Raw genomic sequence first — 19,548 nt, 5'->3', positions numbered from 1 at the left:
ATATACTTACCATACACCTTTGGAAAGTGGCCGGTGCGTTGCATAAGCCAAATGGCATGCGACGATAAGCAAATGTTCCAAAGGGACATGTGAATGTGGTCTTCTCTTGATCATCCGGGGCTATCACAATTTGGTTATATCCAGAGTATCCATTAAGAAAACAGTAAAAAGCATGACCGGCTAACCTTTCGAGCATCTGGTCGATGAATGGCAAAGGAAAGTGATCTTTCCTAGTCATGGCATTTAGCTTCCGGTAATCGATACATACCCGCCATCCAGTCTGAATGCGTGTAGGCACGAGCTCATTCTCATCATTCTTGATAACAGTTACTCCGGACTTCTTGGGAACGACTTGAACTGGAGAGACCCAACGGCTATCGGAGATAGGGTAGATCACTCCGCAATCCAAAAGCTTGATTATTTCCTTCTTCACCACTTCCATCATCGGAGGGTTGAGACGGCGTTGAGCCTCTCGAGTTGGTTTAGCCCCCTCCTCAAGAAGTATACGGTGCATGCATGTGGTAGGGCTTATTCCTTTAATGTCGGCCAAAGTCCACCCTATGGCCGTTTTGTGCTCTCGCAGCACCCTCACAAGCTTCTCCTCCTCCATTGCCGTGAGACTTGATGAAATGATGACGGGCAATGTTTCGCCTTTTCCCAAAAACACATACTTCAAATGGTCCGGCAACGGCTTAAGTTCAAGCGATGGTGCCTGAACAACAGAAGGTAGCATCTTAGTGGAAACTGAATTTGAAAGTGATAGTGGAACCTTACCATATTGTTGTGGCAATGACTCAAGGGCTGCCACAACCTCAATTATTTCTTCACTAGAACTCATTGCAAAGAATTCCTCCTCCTTGCCGTGGCCTTGCATTGGCCCAAATCCTTCATTTTTGCGCTCTATGGCCTTAGTGATGGTTGTTTCCTGGGCGTCCTCGTTCAATTCTTCAAGGTATACCTGCGCCAAAGAATCGATAACATCAATGGAAAAACAAGAATGGTCATCAACGGGATATCTCATAGTTTCAGAAATATTAAAATCAATCACTTCCCCATCGAATTCCATTGTCAAGGTGCCTTTGTATACATCAATCTTCGTTCGGGCCGTCTTCATGAATGGCCTACCAAGGAGAATCGGCAAAGATGTAGAATGGGCTGAATCCTCCATGTCTAGGACGTAGAAATCAGCCGGAAAAATTAAATGGTTCACCTGCACAAGCACATCCTCCAAAACTCCTTTTGGATACGCGTTAGAACGATCAGCCAATTGTATAATTACACCATCTTGTTTTAATTCACCCAAATTCATAGACGCATAAAAAGAATAAGGCATGACATTTATGGATGCACCTAAATCAAGCATGGCATGTTCAAAACGATTATGTCCAATTACACAAGGAATCGTGAAACTACCGGGGTCTTTGCACTTGGTAGGCAGTTTACGTTGCAAAACAGCGGACACATTCTCGCTTACCTTCACTACCTCTTTGTTTGCCCTTCTTTTCTTTGTATTGCATAGGTCCTTGAGGAATTTAGCATACTTTGGAACCTGTTTGATTGCATCGAGAAGCGGTATGTTCACTTGCACTTTCCGGAACGTTTCAAGAATGTCCTTCTCGCTTTCTTCCTTTTTTTCTTGCATGAACCTGCGAGGAAAAGGTACATTGGGCAGATTAGGACGTGAAGTACATGAATTTGAACTTAAATTACCTGATTTGGCCGAGTTAGGGTGATCTGCCTCAGGTTGTGTCGTCTCTTCATCTACTTTCTGGGCAGATTTGGGATTGTTTGGCACGGTCCCAACTTCTTTTCCACCCCTTAGGGTGATGGCCTTGGCGGATTCGAATCCTCCCTTTGGATTGACTGTGGTTGAGCTAGGAAGCTTTCCTTGCTCTCTAATCTGTCCAAGGAACTCAGAAATCTGCCCTATTTGTTTCTTCATATCCGTCATCTCCTTCTCGTTATTTGCTATCCGGTTGTTTTGATTTTGCAACCCCTGCGAAATAGAGGTTAGTAATTGCATAGCTTGATCACTTTCCAAGGACGTACCTGAATGAGATGATGCCGAAGGTTGTTGGGGTGCATACGGCTTGGAATAAAAACCAGGGGGGTTTGGCCTAAATCTTCCTTGTTGGGCAGCTTGTTGTGGCTCCCTCCATTTGAAGTTTGGATGGTCCCTCCATCCGGCATTGTAAGTGTTCGAGTATGGGTTGTTTTGATTTTGTCCTTGGAAACCAATTGCATTGGCAGATTCCCACCCACCATTCTCGATTAGTTGAGGGCACTTGTCAGATGGATGCCCTTGAATTGAGCACACGCCACAAACTTGGTGTTCTTGTGCTTTTGGACCAATCACAACCTGAGAAACAAGAGAAGTAAGATTAGCAAGTTGTGATTGAATTTCAGAAATAGCACTCACCTCATTTACACTTTGTTGCCGTGCGGCTTCCCTTTGGCCCACTCCTTCATATTGTTGAGCGTTGAGCGCTCGGTTGGCTATGAGAATCTTGGCATCCCTTGGTGTTTTGTCCACCAATGCTCCTCCCGCTGATGCATCAACCATTTGACGTTCGATAGGAAGGAGGCCCTCATAGAAATATTGAAGGAGAAGTTCCTCCTTCATTTGATGTTGAGAAAATGAAGCTACAAGGCCCTTGAAGCGCTCATAATAAGCCGGGAATGTCTCACCATGATTTTGTTGAATACCACTAATTTTCTTCCGTAGGAGAATCATTCTCGAAGTAGGGAAGAATTTCTCCAAGAAAGCACGCTTCATACTCTCCCACGAAGTCACAGTTCCCGGGGCTAGTTCGTAAAGCCAATCTTTGGCCTTGTCCATAAGTGAAAATGGAAAGGCCTTCATCTTCAATATACTCCCATCCACATTGATGGGGGTCATGCTCGAACAAACCACCTCGAACTCCTTCAAGTGTTTGTTGGGGTCTTCCATAAACAAGCCATGGAACTTCGGAATATGGTGTAACAAACTGGATTTGAGTTCAAATTCCTCAGTCTTCCCCTCTGCAGCCGTGGGGTATTGGATACAAAGAGGCAATGCATTATCCAAACCCGAGGCCGAAAGCTCCTTGATGGTTCTATTATCTGCTGCCATGGCTTGTTCTTCTTCAAAAATCTGATCCGTGGGCTTTTCTTCTACACCTACTTCGTCTTCTTCAAGCCCAGGTTGTGGTGGAGGTTGTGGTGGCTCTTGTTGACTCCTCGTTCTCCTCAAAGTGCGTTCAAAATCACCGTCAAAGTCGGAGATGTTCTCTATAATAGGCCGAGAGCTACGAGTCATACACAGTACCTAAAAAACAAGGAAACAAACAAACTAAGAATCTGAAATAAGAATGCACGAAAAACAAAATATAAAAATAAAGACAAAGGATTAGCAAAGTTGCTAATCCCCGGCAACGGCGCCAAAATTTGATGCGAGATTTACTTGACACTCAAATTAAACCCTCGTTTGACAATTGTAGTAGAATGGATAAGTGAGGGATCGTTCTAGACCGGGGATTAGGAGGGCTTGCTAAAACCTTCTAAATTGACTTAAAAACATAAAAACTAAATCAAAATACTCTTAACAAGACTACTATGACTCAGAATGGCTTTGAAAAACTCAAATTGTCTAAAACAATCAAATTGACTCAAATAGAAGCTAGAACTTGATTTAGACGAATTTGCAAGTGTTTATGACTCCAAAAGCTTAAAGATACAAAAATAAAACAAATACGAATGATTAAGACTCAACGAAATATGGGGGAAATGTGTTTGGACAATATTAAATTAAAAAGACAGAATATAATTAAAGGCAAAATGTAAATATGAATGTGATGAAAATATGGATGATGGAATAGCCAAGGGGTTCTTCTCCACACATGTTACACTTGCATACAAAATTGATTCTCAGTTGGTCTTTCGATAAGTTGTGAAACTCAATGCTCCAAGTTAATTAGATCCGCTTAGATTAACTTTCAGATTTCCCTAAATTCGTTGGATTGAATGGAATACGCATTACAACCAAATTATTCTTAATCAAAGTCCCTAACTATGGAATACGCATGATAGAGACATTCAACAAAGATCATTAAGTTCAACGGAAATCATAAACATCGACGAGGCATTCGTTACTATGGAATACGCATGAAACTTATGCCAAGAATTCGTTTAACGCGATTGTTTATAAGCAACCTCCACTACTTGTGAATATAAGTTCATAACGATTAGGTGAAATTCACTTATATTCTAGCGTCATATTTATGCATGAAAATTAAGCTTGCAATCTCAATGAACATACATAAATAAGTTATCAATCAAACAGTTAAACGAATTGAATCCACAACTTATGAAATTCCAACCAAACGTAATCAATTCAAATTGCAAATATAAACATAGTTTCGAATCACCCCCTAGCTAAAGGGGGTTTAGTTCCTCATAACTTTGAAATCAAAGAAACACCTAAACATTCCAACAACTCAAACTTGAATTGTATGAACGTTTAGGCACTCTTATCTTCCATTCTCATACGTACAAAACAAAGAGAATTAAATTTAAACTTTGAAATCAAAGAAACACCTAAACATTCCAACAACTCAAACTTGAATTGTATGAACGTTTAAGCACTATTTTCTTCCTCGTTGTTGTAGCACAAGGTCTAAGTGAGCTTTGGGGATTATGTGAAGTGTTTTGGAGGGATAGGAAGTGGTTGGATAGTGGCTGCAATGGAGGAGAAAAACTGCACAGAAATGGAAGGGGATTTGCGGCACAAGGGTTGTGTTTGTGTTGTGTGAAGTGTATGAAATGAGATGTGAATTGAATGGGGAGTGAATGAATGAAAAATGAATGAAGTGTGTGTGGTTTATATAGGGAGAGAGTGGGTGAGAATGTGGCTGCAAAGCATTTGAAAAATAGCTAGGAAAGTGGGTGGAAAGCTGGAATTGCACAAGGGGAATGCTGGAAATGCAATGGATCCCACGGCATTGAAGGTTTTGGTGCATGTGTTTGGTGAAATTGTTTGTTGGAAAAAGCTTTGTGAATTAGGTGGATTGTAGGTGGGTTATGATGATGAAAGCATGTGGAATTGCAAGGAATAAAGGTGCAGAAAATGGAAGGGAAGGGCACGACAACAATGGAAGTGTTTGGTGATGTATGCAATGATGAAGAGTGAATAAAAAATGCATGTAGGGTTAGCTAGGTTGGCTTTGTTTGAGTGCATGTGTTTGGTGGGAACAAAGGGGGAAGCACGGCATGTGTGTGAATGTGATGGCTAAGGTGAATTATATGTGGAATAAAGATGGAGAAGGTGGTGTAATGATGCATGGTTGTAGTTTAAGGTGTTGAATATGGATTTGCATGGCCTTTGAAGTGATTGTGGGTTTTGGAAGGAAATGCATGGCCTTGGGGTTGGTTTAAGAGAGAATGGGCTAGGCCCTTTGTTTTATGTCCAAAGTGAAAATAAGGCCTTCAAATTCGTCCAAACTTTGGCTCCATGGATAAGCTATCCAATTCATGCCCAAAAATGCTCCAAAAAGCCTCAAAATGCACTTTCTTGCTCCCTAAGCCCTTAGAACCTGAAAACACACAAAAGAAGCATAAAGAACTAAAATAACTAAAGAAACATAACGTAAATGTACGAGAACAAGCCATTTAAGTCGCATGAATATGCTCCTATCACCAACGCCTAAGCCTTAATTCCCTTTATCTCCTCTCTTGAGGGCGACCCACCTTTCTCTCAGTGATGGAGACTAAGCAGCCAGGGTAACTCACGGTACTCAGAAAAGATACCTAGTGCAATATGCACCTTCTTTATGTCTAGAGAAATCTTAGGAGTTGAGCCGAATTCCAAATCTACAAAAGTAACGGAAGATAATTAGTAAATCAAATAGCAACTTAGCACAAGTACAAAGCAGCTGAGAAATTAAGTAGTCTACTTACCGGAGATGAAAATCGTCGGAACACGCAGCTCGGGGAAGGAATCAAACTCCCACTCTCTACTTATGTCAAAAGTTTATTTGGCCCAATCATGATCTCCATTGCTTGAATGATCAAATAGCCTATGGCGGGATCACAGCTACCTAACTTCCTCGATGTGGCCTATGTCAAAAAAGTACCATAATTCATTGACGATCAAATCTAAGTCAAAAAATTAGCTTAGATTGTAAAACCCCACCATCACACGAACTGCATTCGGGGAACATTGAGCAGGGGCACACTTCATAAAGCAAAGCACTTCTTGGAAGAATTGAGGCATGGGGAAGGTAAATCCCAACACAAAGTAATAGGGGTGAAATTTGATGGCTTTCCGAGCCCTACTACATGGTTCACAGCCGCTACCTTCCTGGACATGCTTCACGCACACCCCCGACGGAATGACATGCCTATACGCCTCAAGAAAGTCTCTAAACGAGTCATTGGAGCTAATTTTGAAGTGAGTAGCCTTAAAGTAGCCCACCTTGCTCAAGGACCCACCTTGATGATACAACAGCGGTACACCATCATCACCCTTATGGCTTGAAAAAGACATGCTCGAAGAAATTCTACAACGACAAAAGGAAAATTTATTAGACAGTTGCACACAAAAAAAATGGTGCGCCAGGCCCCTCGGCCCAAGATAGTAATAAGAAGGCAAATGCCTCTTAGCTCATTCAAGCAGGTTAAACAATCGGCCTCCATTTCTTCCTCTTATATAGCCACGGGCCCAAGCCCAGCATTCAAAAAAAAACAAAATTCAAGACCCAAGCTGTAAAAGCCCAATAACAGTGGCAGGCCCCACAGCTAGGCCTGATCCATTCTCGGTCCGCAGACCTCATGACCCAAGTCAACTGGAAAGGGGGTTAGCACCCCTGTGCCTCTCTCTCTCTCTCTCTCTCTCTCTCTCACTTCTTCGCATAGGCTAAGGCCCAAATCCAACTCACCAGTCTAGCCCGCGCCAGGCCCAACTCAGCGCTTCTGCGCTTCCATCAGCTCAGCCCGAGGCAAGCCACCCCTAGCCCAACTAGCCACCACCGCGCCAAACAACCCCGCATGCCGTGGACTTCTCCAACCAACTTTCACATATCCTCAACCCCCGTCAAGCCAAATTTCAAGCCCCGAAGCTCCCAAAAATTATGAAGACAAGGAAAAATTAATTTTTCTTACCTTGGTGCGGCGTGAACACGAAGAAAGCAATGAAAGACAGTTCTTTGCATGGGCAAGTATAGAAGATTGCTAGGGGATGGGGAACAAATATCCTCTAGCTTTCTCTCTCTTGTAGGGTAGAATAAATTGCTCTCTAAAGTTGATTTAATAATCTACTTAAGGTAGACGTAAATAGATTTTAGAAGTAATTTATTTCCCTTTCCTAGAAGGACCTAATTTCCAATTAAAAAAGGGAATCTACGTCAAAACAGGAAATAATCCTATGTTTCCTAAAGCAAGAAGATTTCTACAAATGCTGCCCTTTCCAGCAAGCAAACAAACAGGAGTGGGGGCATTTGTAGCCAAAAATAATCAAGAAAAATATGGAGGCGACACATGGATTTTTGGGTAAAAAGACGAAGTTACCCTTGAAACACACCGGAACACCCACGCGCAGCAGTGGGCAATAACGGCTCAACCAAGGTCAAAGGTGATCAAAATAGGTATTTATTCAAAACCTATTTCATCAATCCTCATCAAATCCTCCCTACAAGGTAATCCCCAATTATTCTTTCAAATTAGGATTGATTACCAAAATTAATTGATTAATTTCCTAATTAATTGATTAATTTTCTCATTAATTTCCTAATTGATTGCAAGATATTATTTTGGTATAATATCTTGCAATTAGAACCACAAAACCACCATAAGAGGCAGGATCCCTTTTCTCCAAATAAGGCCAACCATACCCCTATATATAGCCACTCATTTTCTCTAAAACCTAAGTCCAACTCTCTTCTAAAATTCTCCAAATTTCTCTAAACACATTCTCTCTCAAATTCTAACTTTGGCATTGGAGGTTCTTTGGCCAAAGCCTCCCTCCCCACCCCCAATTCAACATAGGCACGTGAGGCTCTTCGCCTTGACCTAAGGTGTTACTTGTTTTGCAGGTGCATTTTTGTCCAAGAAGAAGAAGGTAGAAATTTACATCCACAATTGTGTCAATCTATGTTAATGACATAGTGTAAACTGGCAGTAGTGAGATAATGCTCGGTGAATTCAAAAGGGAAATGATGTTGAGTTATGAAATGACAAACCTAGGACTACTTCATCACTTCTTGGGAATGGGAGTTTTACAAAACTGACAAAGGTGTGTTCATTCACCAAAGTAAGTATGCTAAATTCCTCTTGTGAAGTTTGGTCTTGAGGACTGCAAACCAATGGCCATTCATCTACCCACAGGTGAAAAGTTGAAGAAGGTAGATGGAAGTGAATTGGCTGATGATGGGTTTATACAAAAAGATTTTAGGTGGTCTACTATACTTGATAGCAAATAGACCTAATTTCATGTATTCAGCCAGCTTGTTATCTAGGTTCATGAATGGTCCTACAAAGAAGCATTTAGGTGTAGCCAAAAGAATCTTGAGATATGTGCAAGGAACATTGAATTATGGCATTGAGTATATGAAAGATAAAGCTGCCATTCTTGTTAGATTTTGTGATGCAGACTGGGCAAGTAGTGAGGATGATATCAAAAGCAACTCTAGCTATGCATTTAGTTTTGGAAGTGGTGTGTTTTCATAGGCCTCGGTGAAGCAAAACACGGTTGCATTATTAACTGCAGAAGCTGAGTATGTTTCAGTAGTAGAAGCAACAGCTTAATCCATTTGGTTGAGATTTATCACTTGATGACTTTAGAGAAATGCAAGTTGATTCAATTCCATTGTTTTGTGATAACATGTCGGCTATATCCATGGTTAAAAATTCTATGTTCCATAAGAGGAGAAGACACATAAATAGGAAGGGTAAGGGAAGCATTGCAAAAATGTATGATTGATGTGAGATTCTGCATAAGTGAAGAACAACTTGCAGACATATTTACTAAGGCATTGCCTACAGACATAATCAATTTCTTAAGACTGAAGCTAGGAGGGAAGCCAGTAAGCAGCTTAGGAGAAACTGTTGAGAACTAAACTGCTCAAAAGCTTAGATTCAACCTACAGATGATGAACATGATGATGCAATGTAAAGCAAGCACACAAATTAAAACCCTCTTTTGACAATTGTTGTATGTGTATAAGTAGGGATCGTTCTAAATCAGGGATTAGGAGGGATTGCTAATCTAAACTAAACTGCTAAAAACATAAAAACTAGACTCTAAAACTCTAACTAAGGTTATATGACTCAAACAAGCTTAAAAGACTCAAAACAGCTTCAAACAATTAAATTGACTCAAACTAGACACTAGGAATGACTTTGAACGAAAATTGATTTGATTATGACTCAAGACACTCAAAAACATAAAATAACACAAATTCTAACCTAATTGACACTTAAAACAAAAGGGGATTTTGGTTTTGACGAATTTGAACCAAAACAAGACAGAAACTAAACTAGACAAAGTTTGGTACGAATTTGGATTTCTAGATGGTTTGTGGGCTTAGCTAGAGGTTCCTTATCCACACATAACTTATATGAACATGAATCGATTTCCAGTTACTTTTTTGTTGAATTATAAACGACAATGCTCCAGATTAATCGTGTCAATCACTAATTAACCCTCAGATTTTCCTTTAGTTATTAGATTGGATTACATCATTCGACAACCCAAAGCATTCTTCAAAAGTTCCCTTCTGACATCATAATAGAGATACAATCAAAGATCATTACGTTATGTGAAAATCATAAGCATTGACAAAGCATTCGTAACTATGACATCATGATACTCATGCCAGGAATTTAACTTAACGCGATCGTGACTAGAAACCTTCACTACTTGTGAATATAAGTTCCTAACGATTATGTGAAATTCCCTTATATTCTAGCATCAAATTCATGCATGCAAACTAAGTGTGCACCCTTAATCGACATACAAGAATAAGTTCTGAATAAAATGTAGACATTGAAATTTCGGTGAAATGAATGTTGACCAATAATTAAAGTTTCAACGCTCACATGTCACATAAATTTTACATGTAGCGTGTGACTCAACGAAAAATCGAAATAAATCCAAAAAATCATCAAATAGGACACGTGTCAATACCTGGCAGAAATGATTTATTTCATCTGATTATTTAAATCCAAAAATCAAGTTTTGGAATTCTATAAATAAGAAGGCAAGGCATTCATGAATGAGAGGAATTGATATCACACCAAAACCTTGAAGCTTTGAAACTCTAAAGCTCTCAAGCAAATTCCGAAGGATCAAGAAAGCTCTCTTCGTTATTCGTCAAATCCTCCTTCAAGATCAAGCCCCCGACAGCCCTTGAAGTACTATCACTAACTCAAGATCAAGCCCCAACGGCCCTTGAAGAAAGTGTTCATCGTTCATCATCCATTCATCCCAAGATCAAGCCCCAACGACCCCTTGGATGATCAACATCAACAAATCCACACATGCAATCGTTCTTCAAGATCAAGCCCAAAAGCCCTTGAAGAAATCCGCACAACCATTCTTTAAGATCAAGCCCCGACGGCCTTTGAAGAAAGTGTTCATCGTTCATTATCCATTCATCCCAAGATCAAGCCCCAATGGCCCTTTGGATCAACAACATCAACAAATCCACACATCCAACCGTTCTTCAAGATCAAGCCCAAAAGCCCTCGAAGATCCGATCATCCATTAACCTTCAAGATCAAGCCCGACGGCCCTTGAAGAAATCTGCACAACCATTATTCAAAGATCAGGCCCCGCCGACCCTTGAAGAAGCTTCCACCTGTTCATCCTAAGATCAAGCCCCAACGGCCCTTTAGATCAACAACTTCAAGATCAAGCCCAAAAGCCCTCAACGATTTGTTCATCCATGTTCTTCAAGATCAAGCCCCGACAGCCCTTGAAGAAACTTCCAACTGTTCATCCAAGATCAAGCCTCGACAACCCTTGGATCAACAACACGTCAACAAACCAACATCTTATGGAAATCGAATCAAATGACCAAATTACAAAGAGATTGTAACCCCAAAATCATTAATACAAAATATTACTTTGTACACGTGTTCTTGTCTTGTTCGTCGTCAGGAATTTCCATGTTTACAAATTTGGCACGCCCAGTGGGATAATATCTACCTCTCATCTCTTTCTCCGTTCAAGAAAACCAAAGCACACATCCAAAGCCAATAGCATCAAGCAAAGGACAAGTCGTTCTTGCAACCACCAAGGGAAGAAGCCTGAGCACTTCCGCCACAAATGGAGCATCCACTGGCGCCACAACCACTCCTCAACATGCCGCTTCAAAGTTGATACCGCTAAGCAAGCAAAAGGAGCATCAAAGGCACGAGTCGGTCATCAACCTGACCTTACTGGGGGCACCAAAGCATGCTGCTGAGGTGCACAAGATGACATCCCAAAATGGCCAATGGGGTTCTTCGTCAGCACCCTAGATGTCTAAAGGAAAATCGTGTCTATTGGTTGCACAAGTTATGACCATCGGCGTCACCTCTGTTGAAGAACAAATGGTTCAAATGAGTGAAGCAAGTGCAAAGCTCACAAGGACTGTGGAGGAAAAAGACATGCAAATCACTGTACTCATCAATCAACTAGAGATGCAGGATGACGAAAAACCCAACCTACAGGTTAATCCACTAAAGAGAGAAGCCAATGAAGAAAATGAGCCTTCGGTAGAGAAAGTCAAAGAAGAGCAGGAGCCAGACTAAGTGGCAACACTCATAAGATCTCTTTCTATACATCAACTGCAGGAGATGATCACCGACACCATCAAGGCACAGTACGAAGGGAGCTCACACACCTCCATGTTGTACTCAAAACCCTACTCTAAGAAATTGACACCTTGAAGATGCCTAGGGGTTATCAGCCGCAAAAATTCATGCAGTTTGATGGGAAGGGAAACCCAAAGCAACATGTCACCCATTTCATTGAAACTTGCAACAATGCTGGGATGGAGGGAGACTACCTCGTCAAACAGTTTGTGCGCTCGCTGAAAGGTAACGCCTTTTATTGGTACACTGACCTCGAGCTCGAGTTTATGAATAGTTGGGATCAGCTAGAAAAAGAATTTCTCAACCACTTCTACAGTACTCACCGCACTATAAGCATGCTGGAGCTAACCAGTACGAAATAGTGGAAGGATGAACCTGTCGTTGACTACATCAATAGATGGCGTTCATTAAGTCTGGATTACAAAGATCTGCTTTTTGAAACCTCCGCCATTAAGATATGCATTCAAGGCATGCAGTGGGGACTACACTGCATCATTCAAGGCATCAAACCACGAACTTTTGAGGAGTTAGCCACCCACGCCCATGATATGGAGTTAAGCATCGCCCATCATAGGAAGATAGAACCGATCGCCGACTACCAGAACAATAATGTTTTGGGGCCAAAGGTGGATAAGGTTGCGTGGAAACCCACCAAGGAAGCAATGACGGTAAACATAACTCCAGTCAAAATCTCTACACAAGGCAAGGCAATTCAAACCGAAGCTTTTCGTGATCAAGAGATACGTAGACGCACTTTGAAGGAGCTTGAGAAGAAGACTTATCCATTCCCCGACTCTAATGTGGTTGCCATGTTGAAAGACTTGCTTGACAAGAAACTGATCAACCTACCTGAGTGTAGACGGTTGAAAGAGATGAATCGTACTAATAGTCCAAGGTACTGTAAATTCCATCACTTCATCAGTCATTCGACGGAAAAGTGCTTCATGCTGAAAGATCTCATCATGAAGCTAGCTCAGAAAAGAATCGTCGAGCTAGATCTTGACGATGTGGTGAAGTCAAACTATACCACTGTCACTTCTGGTTCTTTCGACTCAAAATCATCACCTCAACCGTTGGGGGCATGCTCCAAAACCATGTCAGTCAAGTCAAGTGAAGTTGAAGGATGAACTCATGTCACTCAAAAGAAAATGCACAAGAAGCATACGTCTCCTCCACAAGTTCACTAATCGGAAAGGGGGCAAATGAGCTCTCGTCAACGTCCAAAGCTACATGAAAGTGTTAAGGATGATGAAATTGTGACATGAAGATCGTCCGTTGCCATCATGATGTGCAATTTCTTCCCCAAAGACTTCTTCAATCACTCAGTCAAAACTCTTTGCTATGAAGATTGCAAGGAATGCCTCTCCAAGATCGTTTGACAATTTCACAAAGCTCTTTGTTCGCATGAACCTAAAAGGCGACAACAAATGCTCATTGTCTGCATAAGCTGAAACTGCAAGTGGCACCAAAAGCTCATTGCATGCATGAGCTAAAACTGCAAACGGCACCAAAACTCCTTGCTCGCGTGAGCGTAAAAGGTGACAACAAACGTTCTTGGCCCGCAAGAGCATAAACTGTGTACGGTAAAATCATCATCAAAACCATCACTTATTTGAACTACATCATGACTTGATCCCTCCTCAACCAAGGGTATGTAGGCAACTTGAAACTTCAAAACTTCAAGTACAGTCACATCATCAACAAAAACACAAACACTTTGAAGATTAAAGAGCATATTCAAAATATGAATGCTTTATTCTTTAAGGGAAAGATTTGGTTACAAAGTCTCATTTCAAAAAAACAAAAAAAAAATGAACAACATAACGACAGACAGTGCAATAGTGTACAGCGAACAAAAGCAACGGCGGTGCAGCAAGCAACAGCAAAGTCAATGTGCACGGCAATGTCACCATCGAGGAAAGTTGTGACCAAAAGGCACTACACAACATAAACTCGCTGCAGTCTTTTGCACAACCCTACACGGTAAAAGTGACGCACTGGAACAAGCTCCAAGCAGCAACGGCAAAGAGCCCATGGCAAGCAGCAAGGTCAATGTGCACGGCAACGTCACCATCGAGGAAAGTTGTGACCAAAAGGCATTACACAACATAAACTCACTGCAGTCTTTTGCACAACCCCACACAGTAAAAGTGACGTACTGGAACAAGCTCCAAGCAGCAAGGTCAATGTGCACGGCAACATCACCACTAAGGAAAGTTGTGACCAAAAGGCACTACACAGCATAAACTTGTTGCAATCTTTTGCACAACCCCACACGATAAAAGTGACGCACTGGAACAAGCTCCAAGCAGCAGCGGCAAATAGCCCATGACAAGCGGCAAAAAGCACGGCAACGTCACCACCGAGGAAAGTTATGACCAAAAGGCACTACGCAACATAAACTCGCAGCAGTCTTTTGCACAACCCCACACGGTAAAAGTGACGTACTGCAACAAGCTCCAAGCAGCAGCAAGAGGCACGGCAACGTCACCACCGAAGAAAGTTATGACCAAAAGGCACTACACAGCATAAACTTGCTGCAGTCTTTTGCACAACCCCACACGGTAAAAGTGACATACTGTAACAAGCTCCAAGCACCAAGACTCACAGCGACGGCAGTAAGGACAATGTGCACGACAAGATAGAGATATATGTAGAAGATGTACAATTCCTCATACATTTGGTCTTTCTTATATAGGAAAATGAAGATGCAAAATGACAAATAAAAAACATCCACTCATTTCACCTACAACATCTACTTACTTCACCTACAATCTCCACTCATTTCACCTACATCATCCACTTACTTCATCTTCACCTACATCATCCACTTATTTCATCTACAATCTCCACTCATTTCACCTACATCATCTACTTACTTCACCTACAACCTCCACTCATTTCACCTCCAACATCCACTTACTTCACCTACAACCCCCACTTATTTCACCTACAACATCCACTTACTTCACCTACAATCCCCACTCATTTCACCTACATCATCCACTTACTTCACCTACAACATCCACTACATAGTGGCCATTCATTTACCATCCATTCACCATCCATTTTCACAACAAATCTAGAATTTACATAACCAAAAAAATAAATAAATAAATAAAGAAAAAAAAATGTACACTGAGTCAAATAAAAGCTCATTTACTGATATCTCTAAAAAAAAAATTACAGAAATGTGGATGTACATGAGTTAAAAAACAAAAATAATAATAATAATAAATAAAAATAATAGTAAAATAATAATAAATAAATAAAAGAGCCTTCATTGATCAAGTGGATCCTCATTACTCGGCGAAACTCCAGGAAGAAAAGGGACCGGAGGTTGATTGTTTGGAGCTTCAACACTTAGTAAGACTCCAAAGGTTGAAGGCAATAGGTGCCTCTGGAGTAAAGCCACAAACATCTGATGGTCACTCTGAATCCGACTTTCGGATTCCTGAAGCTGGTCAAGCTTTCTCTTCATGCTCGTTGAGTAACCATTGGCAAGTATGTGCAACTTTCTATTCTCATCCTGGAGCCCTCTAATCTCTTGCTTAAGGCTCGCCACCTTAGCCATCAAGGATTCAACCTAGCGAGTTCGAGCAAGAAGGCGTTGGCCCATGTTCGATACAGAGCTCGCACACTAAACACTGAAAGCCAAAGAGTCTTGAATAGCCAGCTCATCAGACTGCTTGGAAATGATCATGTTATCTTTTGGGGTGAGAAGATTTCTACCGACCACCGTGGCGGTTATGTCATTCTTCTTCACAGAGTCCCCAACTGTTAGACGACCACTAGGGGATAAGAAGGATGGGTGTTATATGTTGTCTTGAGAAGACGTGTTAGCGTCTTCCTCAACATTCAAATCAAGACAACAGTCAGATGGGCAAGCCATTTGCAGGAATGATGAAGGAAGAAGAGGTCGTGTAAATCGAGTTCTTAGAAATACAAAAGGAGGGAAATTCCTACAGGTAGCAACTCTCTAAGTGTGTTTTTGGAACATGATTAATGCCTCTATAAAAATAAAAAATAAAAAAAAATAAAAAAGCCAATAGGGCTTGTTCAAAAATCGAGAAGACAGCATGGTCGTTCAGAAATCAAAGAGGCACCTCTCCAAAAGCCAGGCCACTTATTCAGAAATCGATGAGGCAATAAGGCTACTTGTTCAGAGATCGAAGAGGCACCACTCTCCGAATTTCAAAATACCAGCTTTTCCGGATTTGTCATCACCTTCCACACACAACCTCAGCTTTGTAGAAATCACGGGCAACTTTGTCAAAGATTTCTAACAAAGTTGAAAACACATAAATCTTACTATTTCGATTACCTAACGATTGCCAACGTAAAGGACTAGCGCCACTACTGGCTGTTGGGAAATTCCTATATATGTCGACCTTCGTCCTCCACAGCAAGGCAGACCTGCAAAAAAATGCCCAACCCTTCCTCACCTCTGAGAGTACACTCCCAGCAGAGCCTCTCGAAATGCTCATTTTTCTTCCTCTCTGGGAATACCCTTGCAAACAAATGACACCAAAGCAAAAGTATCACATATCATCAGGGTTAAAAGCAAAAGTATCTCATATCATGCTTTTTCCCTGTCTTTTTCTTTGCCCTTGCTCTTACCTATAGGACAAGGGGAAAGAGAGTAATCAGTTAGAACTTGAAATCAAACTTCCGACTTGGAACTGATTGCCTGGAACCTTTGCATGATTGCTTACCTTGCATTGCTCTTGAGTACTCATTGTTGTTGAGAAGTAATGTTCTGAAGCACCATTTAAATGCAAAGGTTGCACTCAACTCCTACATCAGGAACAAATACGGCAAGAGATTGAAGCATAAGGATGAATGATGAGCTAGAACATATCACTATAGCACGACGCCCTTCCCTGCAGAATGGCATAATCCAGATGGAGAAGTTTAAGTCAAAACCAAGCTCGGCATCGTTGCTCTAATCAAAGAGCTCGAAAAGCTTCAACAACATTTCGCTGGCATCATCGCCGAAGAGCAAAACCTTGCTGTGAAACGCTGTCAAATCGCCACCACTTCTTCGAAAGCAAGAGTATCTCATATCATGCTTTTTCCCTATCATTTTCTTTATCCTTGTTCTTACATGCAAGATAAAGAGAAAGAGAGCAATCATTCGGAACTTGAAGTCAAACTTCCAGTCAGGAACCGACTGCCTGAAACCCTTCCCTGATTGCTTACCTAGCATCGCTCTGCTGGGGAAATAGACAAGGCAGCAGAAAACACCACATCTGCCTGGAGAACAAATGAGGCAAGCAAAAATGATTCATTGAAACATGTGGAGACAAGCACAACAAAACACGTGCCGATTCATCTCCTAACCCTTTTCAATATAAATTGGAAATATTGAACAAAGAAACAGGCCATCACCTCCACCTCATGCTTGCCTGCCATGTGTCCGAATCGTGAGACTGCTCGTGGTCCAATTCCATTCAAGAACAAACCTTGATGGCCCTTGAAGAAATCACAAGTCCTGTTCAAGATCAAATTTCCATCACCCTTGAATCAAGTTCAGCTCCAGATAAAAGGAGTAAATTCAAACATTTGGTGCAACTCTAAAAGAAGAAACCCCTGGCCCAGTTCAAGAATGAGCCTGTGGAAAGTCAACGATTGGAGGAAACCAGAAAATCCTCCAACCCCGTTCAAGATCAAAGCTGTGGAAAGTCAACAAGCGCAAAGATCTACCACGTGAAGCTCCTTGTGGTCCAATTTCATTCAAGATCAAGCCTCGACGGCCCTTGAAGAAATTTCAAACAAAGTTCAAGAACAAGCCTCAACGGCCATTGAAGAAAATTTTCAGCCCAATTCAAGATCAAGCTTCGAAAGCCCTTGAAAAAATTTCTAGTCCATTTCAAGATCAAGCCTTGACGGCCCTTGGATCGACATCTACATTAAGGGACTTCAAAATGCATCTCCTACACGTGACAAGCACATGTATGCGACGCGCCTTGAAGTGGGGGCATTTGTAGACATTGAAATTTCGGTGAAATGAGTGTTGACTAATAATTAAAATTTTAACACTCACGTGTCACATAAATTTTACATGTAGCGTGTGACTCAACGAAAAATCGAAATAAATCCAAAAAGTCATCAAATAGGACACGTGTCAATACATGGAAGAAATGATTTATTTCATCTGATTATTTAAATCCAAAAATCAAGTTTTGGAATTCTTGAAGAAAATGTTCATCGTTCATCATCTGTTCATCCCAAGATCAAGCCCCAACGGCCCTTTGGATCAACAACATCAACAAATCCACACATCCAAATGTTCTTCAAGATCAAGCCCAAAAGCCCTTGAAGATCCCCTCATCCATCAACCTTCAAGATCAAGCCCAAAAGCCCTTGAAGAAGTCCGCACAACCATTCTTCAAGATCAACCCCCAACGGCCCTTGAAGAAAGTGTTCATTGTTCATCATTCGTTCATCCCAAGATCAAGCCCCAATGGCCCTTGAAGAAAGTGTTCGTCGTTCATCATTCGTTCATCCTAAGATCAAGCCCCAATGGCCCTTTGGATCAACAACATCAACAAATCCACACATCCAACCGTTCTTCAAGATCAAGCCCAAAAGCCCTTGAAGATCCGCTCATCCATCAACCTTCAAGATCAAGCCCAATGGCCCTTGAAGAAATCTACACAACCATTATTCAAAGATCAGGCCCCGACGGCCCTTGAAGAAGTTCCCACCTGTTCAACCTAAGATCAAGCCTCAACGGCCCTTTGGATCAACAACTTCAAGATCAAGCCTAAAAGCCCTCGACGATCTGTTCATCCCTGTTCTTCAAGATCAAACCCTGACGGCCCTTGAAGAAACTTCCCACTGTCCATCCAAGATCAAGCCTCGACAGCCCTTGGATCAACAACATGTCAACAAACCAACATCTTACGAAGATCGAATCAGATGACCAAATTACAAAGAGATTGTAACTCCAAAATCATTAATACAAAATATTACTTTGTACATGTGTTCTTGTCTCATTCGTCATCAAGAATTTCCATGTTTACATAAAACAGTTAAGCAAATTGCATTCACGAGTCACAAATTCATAACTGGATTTAATCAATTCATATTGCATATAAAATCATGGCTTCAAAGTCTCCCCTAGCTAAAACAAGTTTAGCCTCTCATGTTCACAGCAAAAGAAACAAAATTGAATTTAAACATTGAAAACAAAAGATTGTTAACACCTAAAACGCCCAGCGAATCAACTTGAATACCCTGCACGTTCAAGCTCCTCTCTCTTCTTCTCTTTGCTGCAGCACAGAGGTTAAAAGATGATTTTGGATGTGTTTCTGGGTTAGGAATGGATTTGGGTTGGTAAGGGGGTGCGGCAAAGTAAAAGGATGGTGTGTGGATGTGTGGTTGAAGGTATGAATGTATTGGAATGGTGGAGAATCAGTGTAGGGTGCGGCAGAGTAGTATGAATGTATTGGAATGGTGGAGAATCAGTGTAGGGTGCGGCAGAGTAGTGGAATCAATTAGGGATGTGTAGAGATGGTGTATGGCATGATAAATCCCCAAAGGGTGCAGCCAAGGTTTATTAAAATAGCCAAGTATCTAAAACCCTAGGGAAATAAGGTAAAGGTGCAGCAGAAATTAAATGAGAAAATGAAATAAAGTTTTATTAATGTCAAAGGATTTTTATTCTAAAACCACTAGGAAAAAGACTAAGTCAAAGTGAGAAATTAAAAG

The 19,548-nt window shown here is 41.3% G+C and overlaps 1 protein-coding gene across 1 annotated transcript; it reads left to right on the top strand.

Moving 5' to 3' along the window:
- The first annotated feature begins 11,909 nt into the window (after positions 1-11,909).
- Positions 11,910-12,959, top strand: LOC137712189 (uncharacterized). The gene is made up of 2 exons (XM_068451309.1): positions 11,910-12,183; positions 12,259-12,959. Exons 1-2 carry the CDS (start codon positions 11,910-11,912, stop codon positions 12,957-12,959), a joined length of 975 nt encoding a protein of 324 aa, XP_068307410.1.
- The last annotated feature ends 6,589 nt before the right edge of the window (positions 12,960-19,548 follow it).

The sequence above is a fragment of the Pyrus communis genome, chromosome 13, assembly GCF_963583255.1.
Source record: "Pyrus communis chromosome 13, drPyrComm1.1, whole genome shotgun sequence".
Lineage (NCBI taxonomy): Eukaryota > Viridiplantae > Streptophyta > Magnoliopsida > Rosales > Rosaceae > Pyrus > Pyrus communis.
This window is presented reverse-complemented; position numbering and strand designations above follow the sequence as displayed.

What these genes read in the sequence shown, in the direction of transcription:
- LOC137712189 (XM_068451309.1), top strand. Translation starts at nt 11,910, where the DNA reads ATGCCTAGGGGTTATCAGCCGCAAAAATTCATGCAGTTTGATGGGAAG. An exon ending in AAGCATGCTGGAGCTAACCA is followed by an intron (nt 12,184 to 12,258) that starts GTACGAAATAGT and finishes TGGATTACAAAG; the next exon opens with ATCTGCTTTTTGAAACCTCC.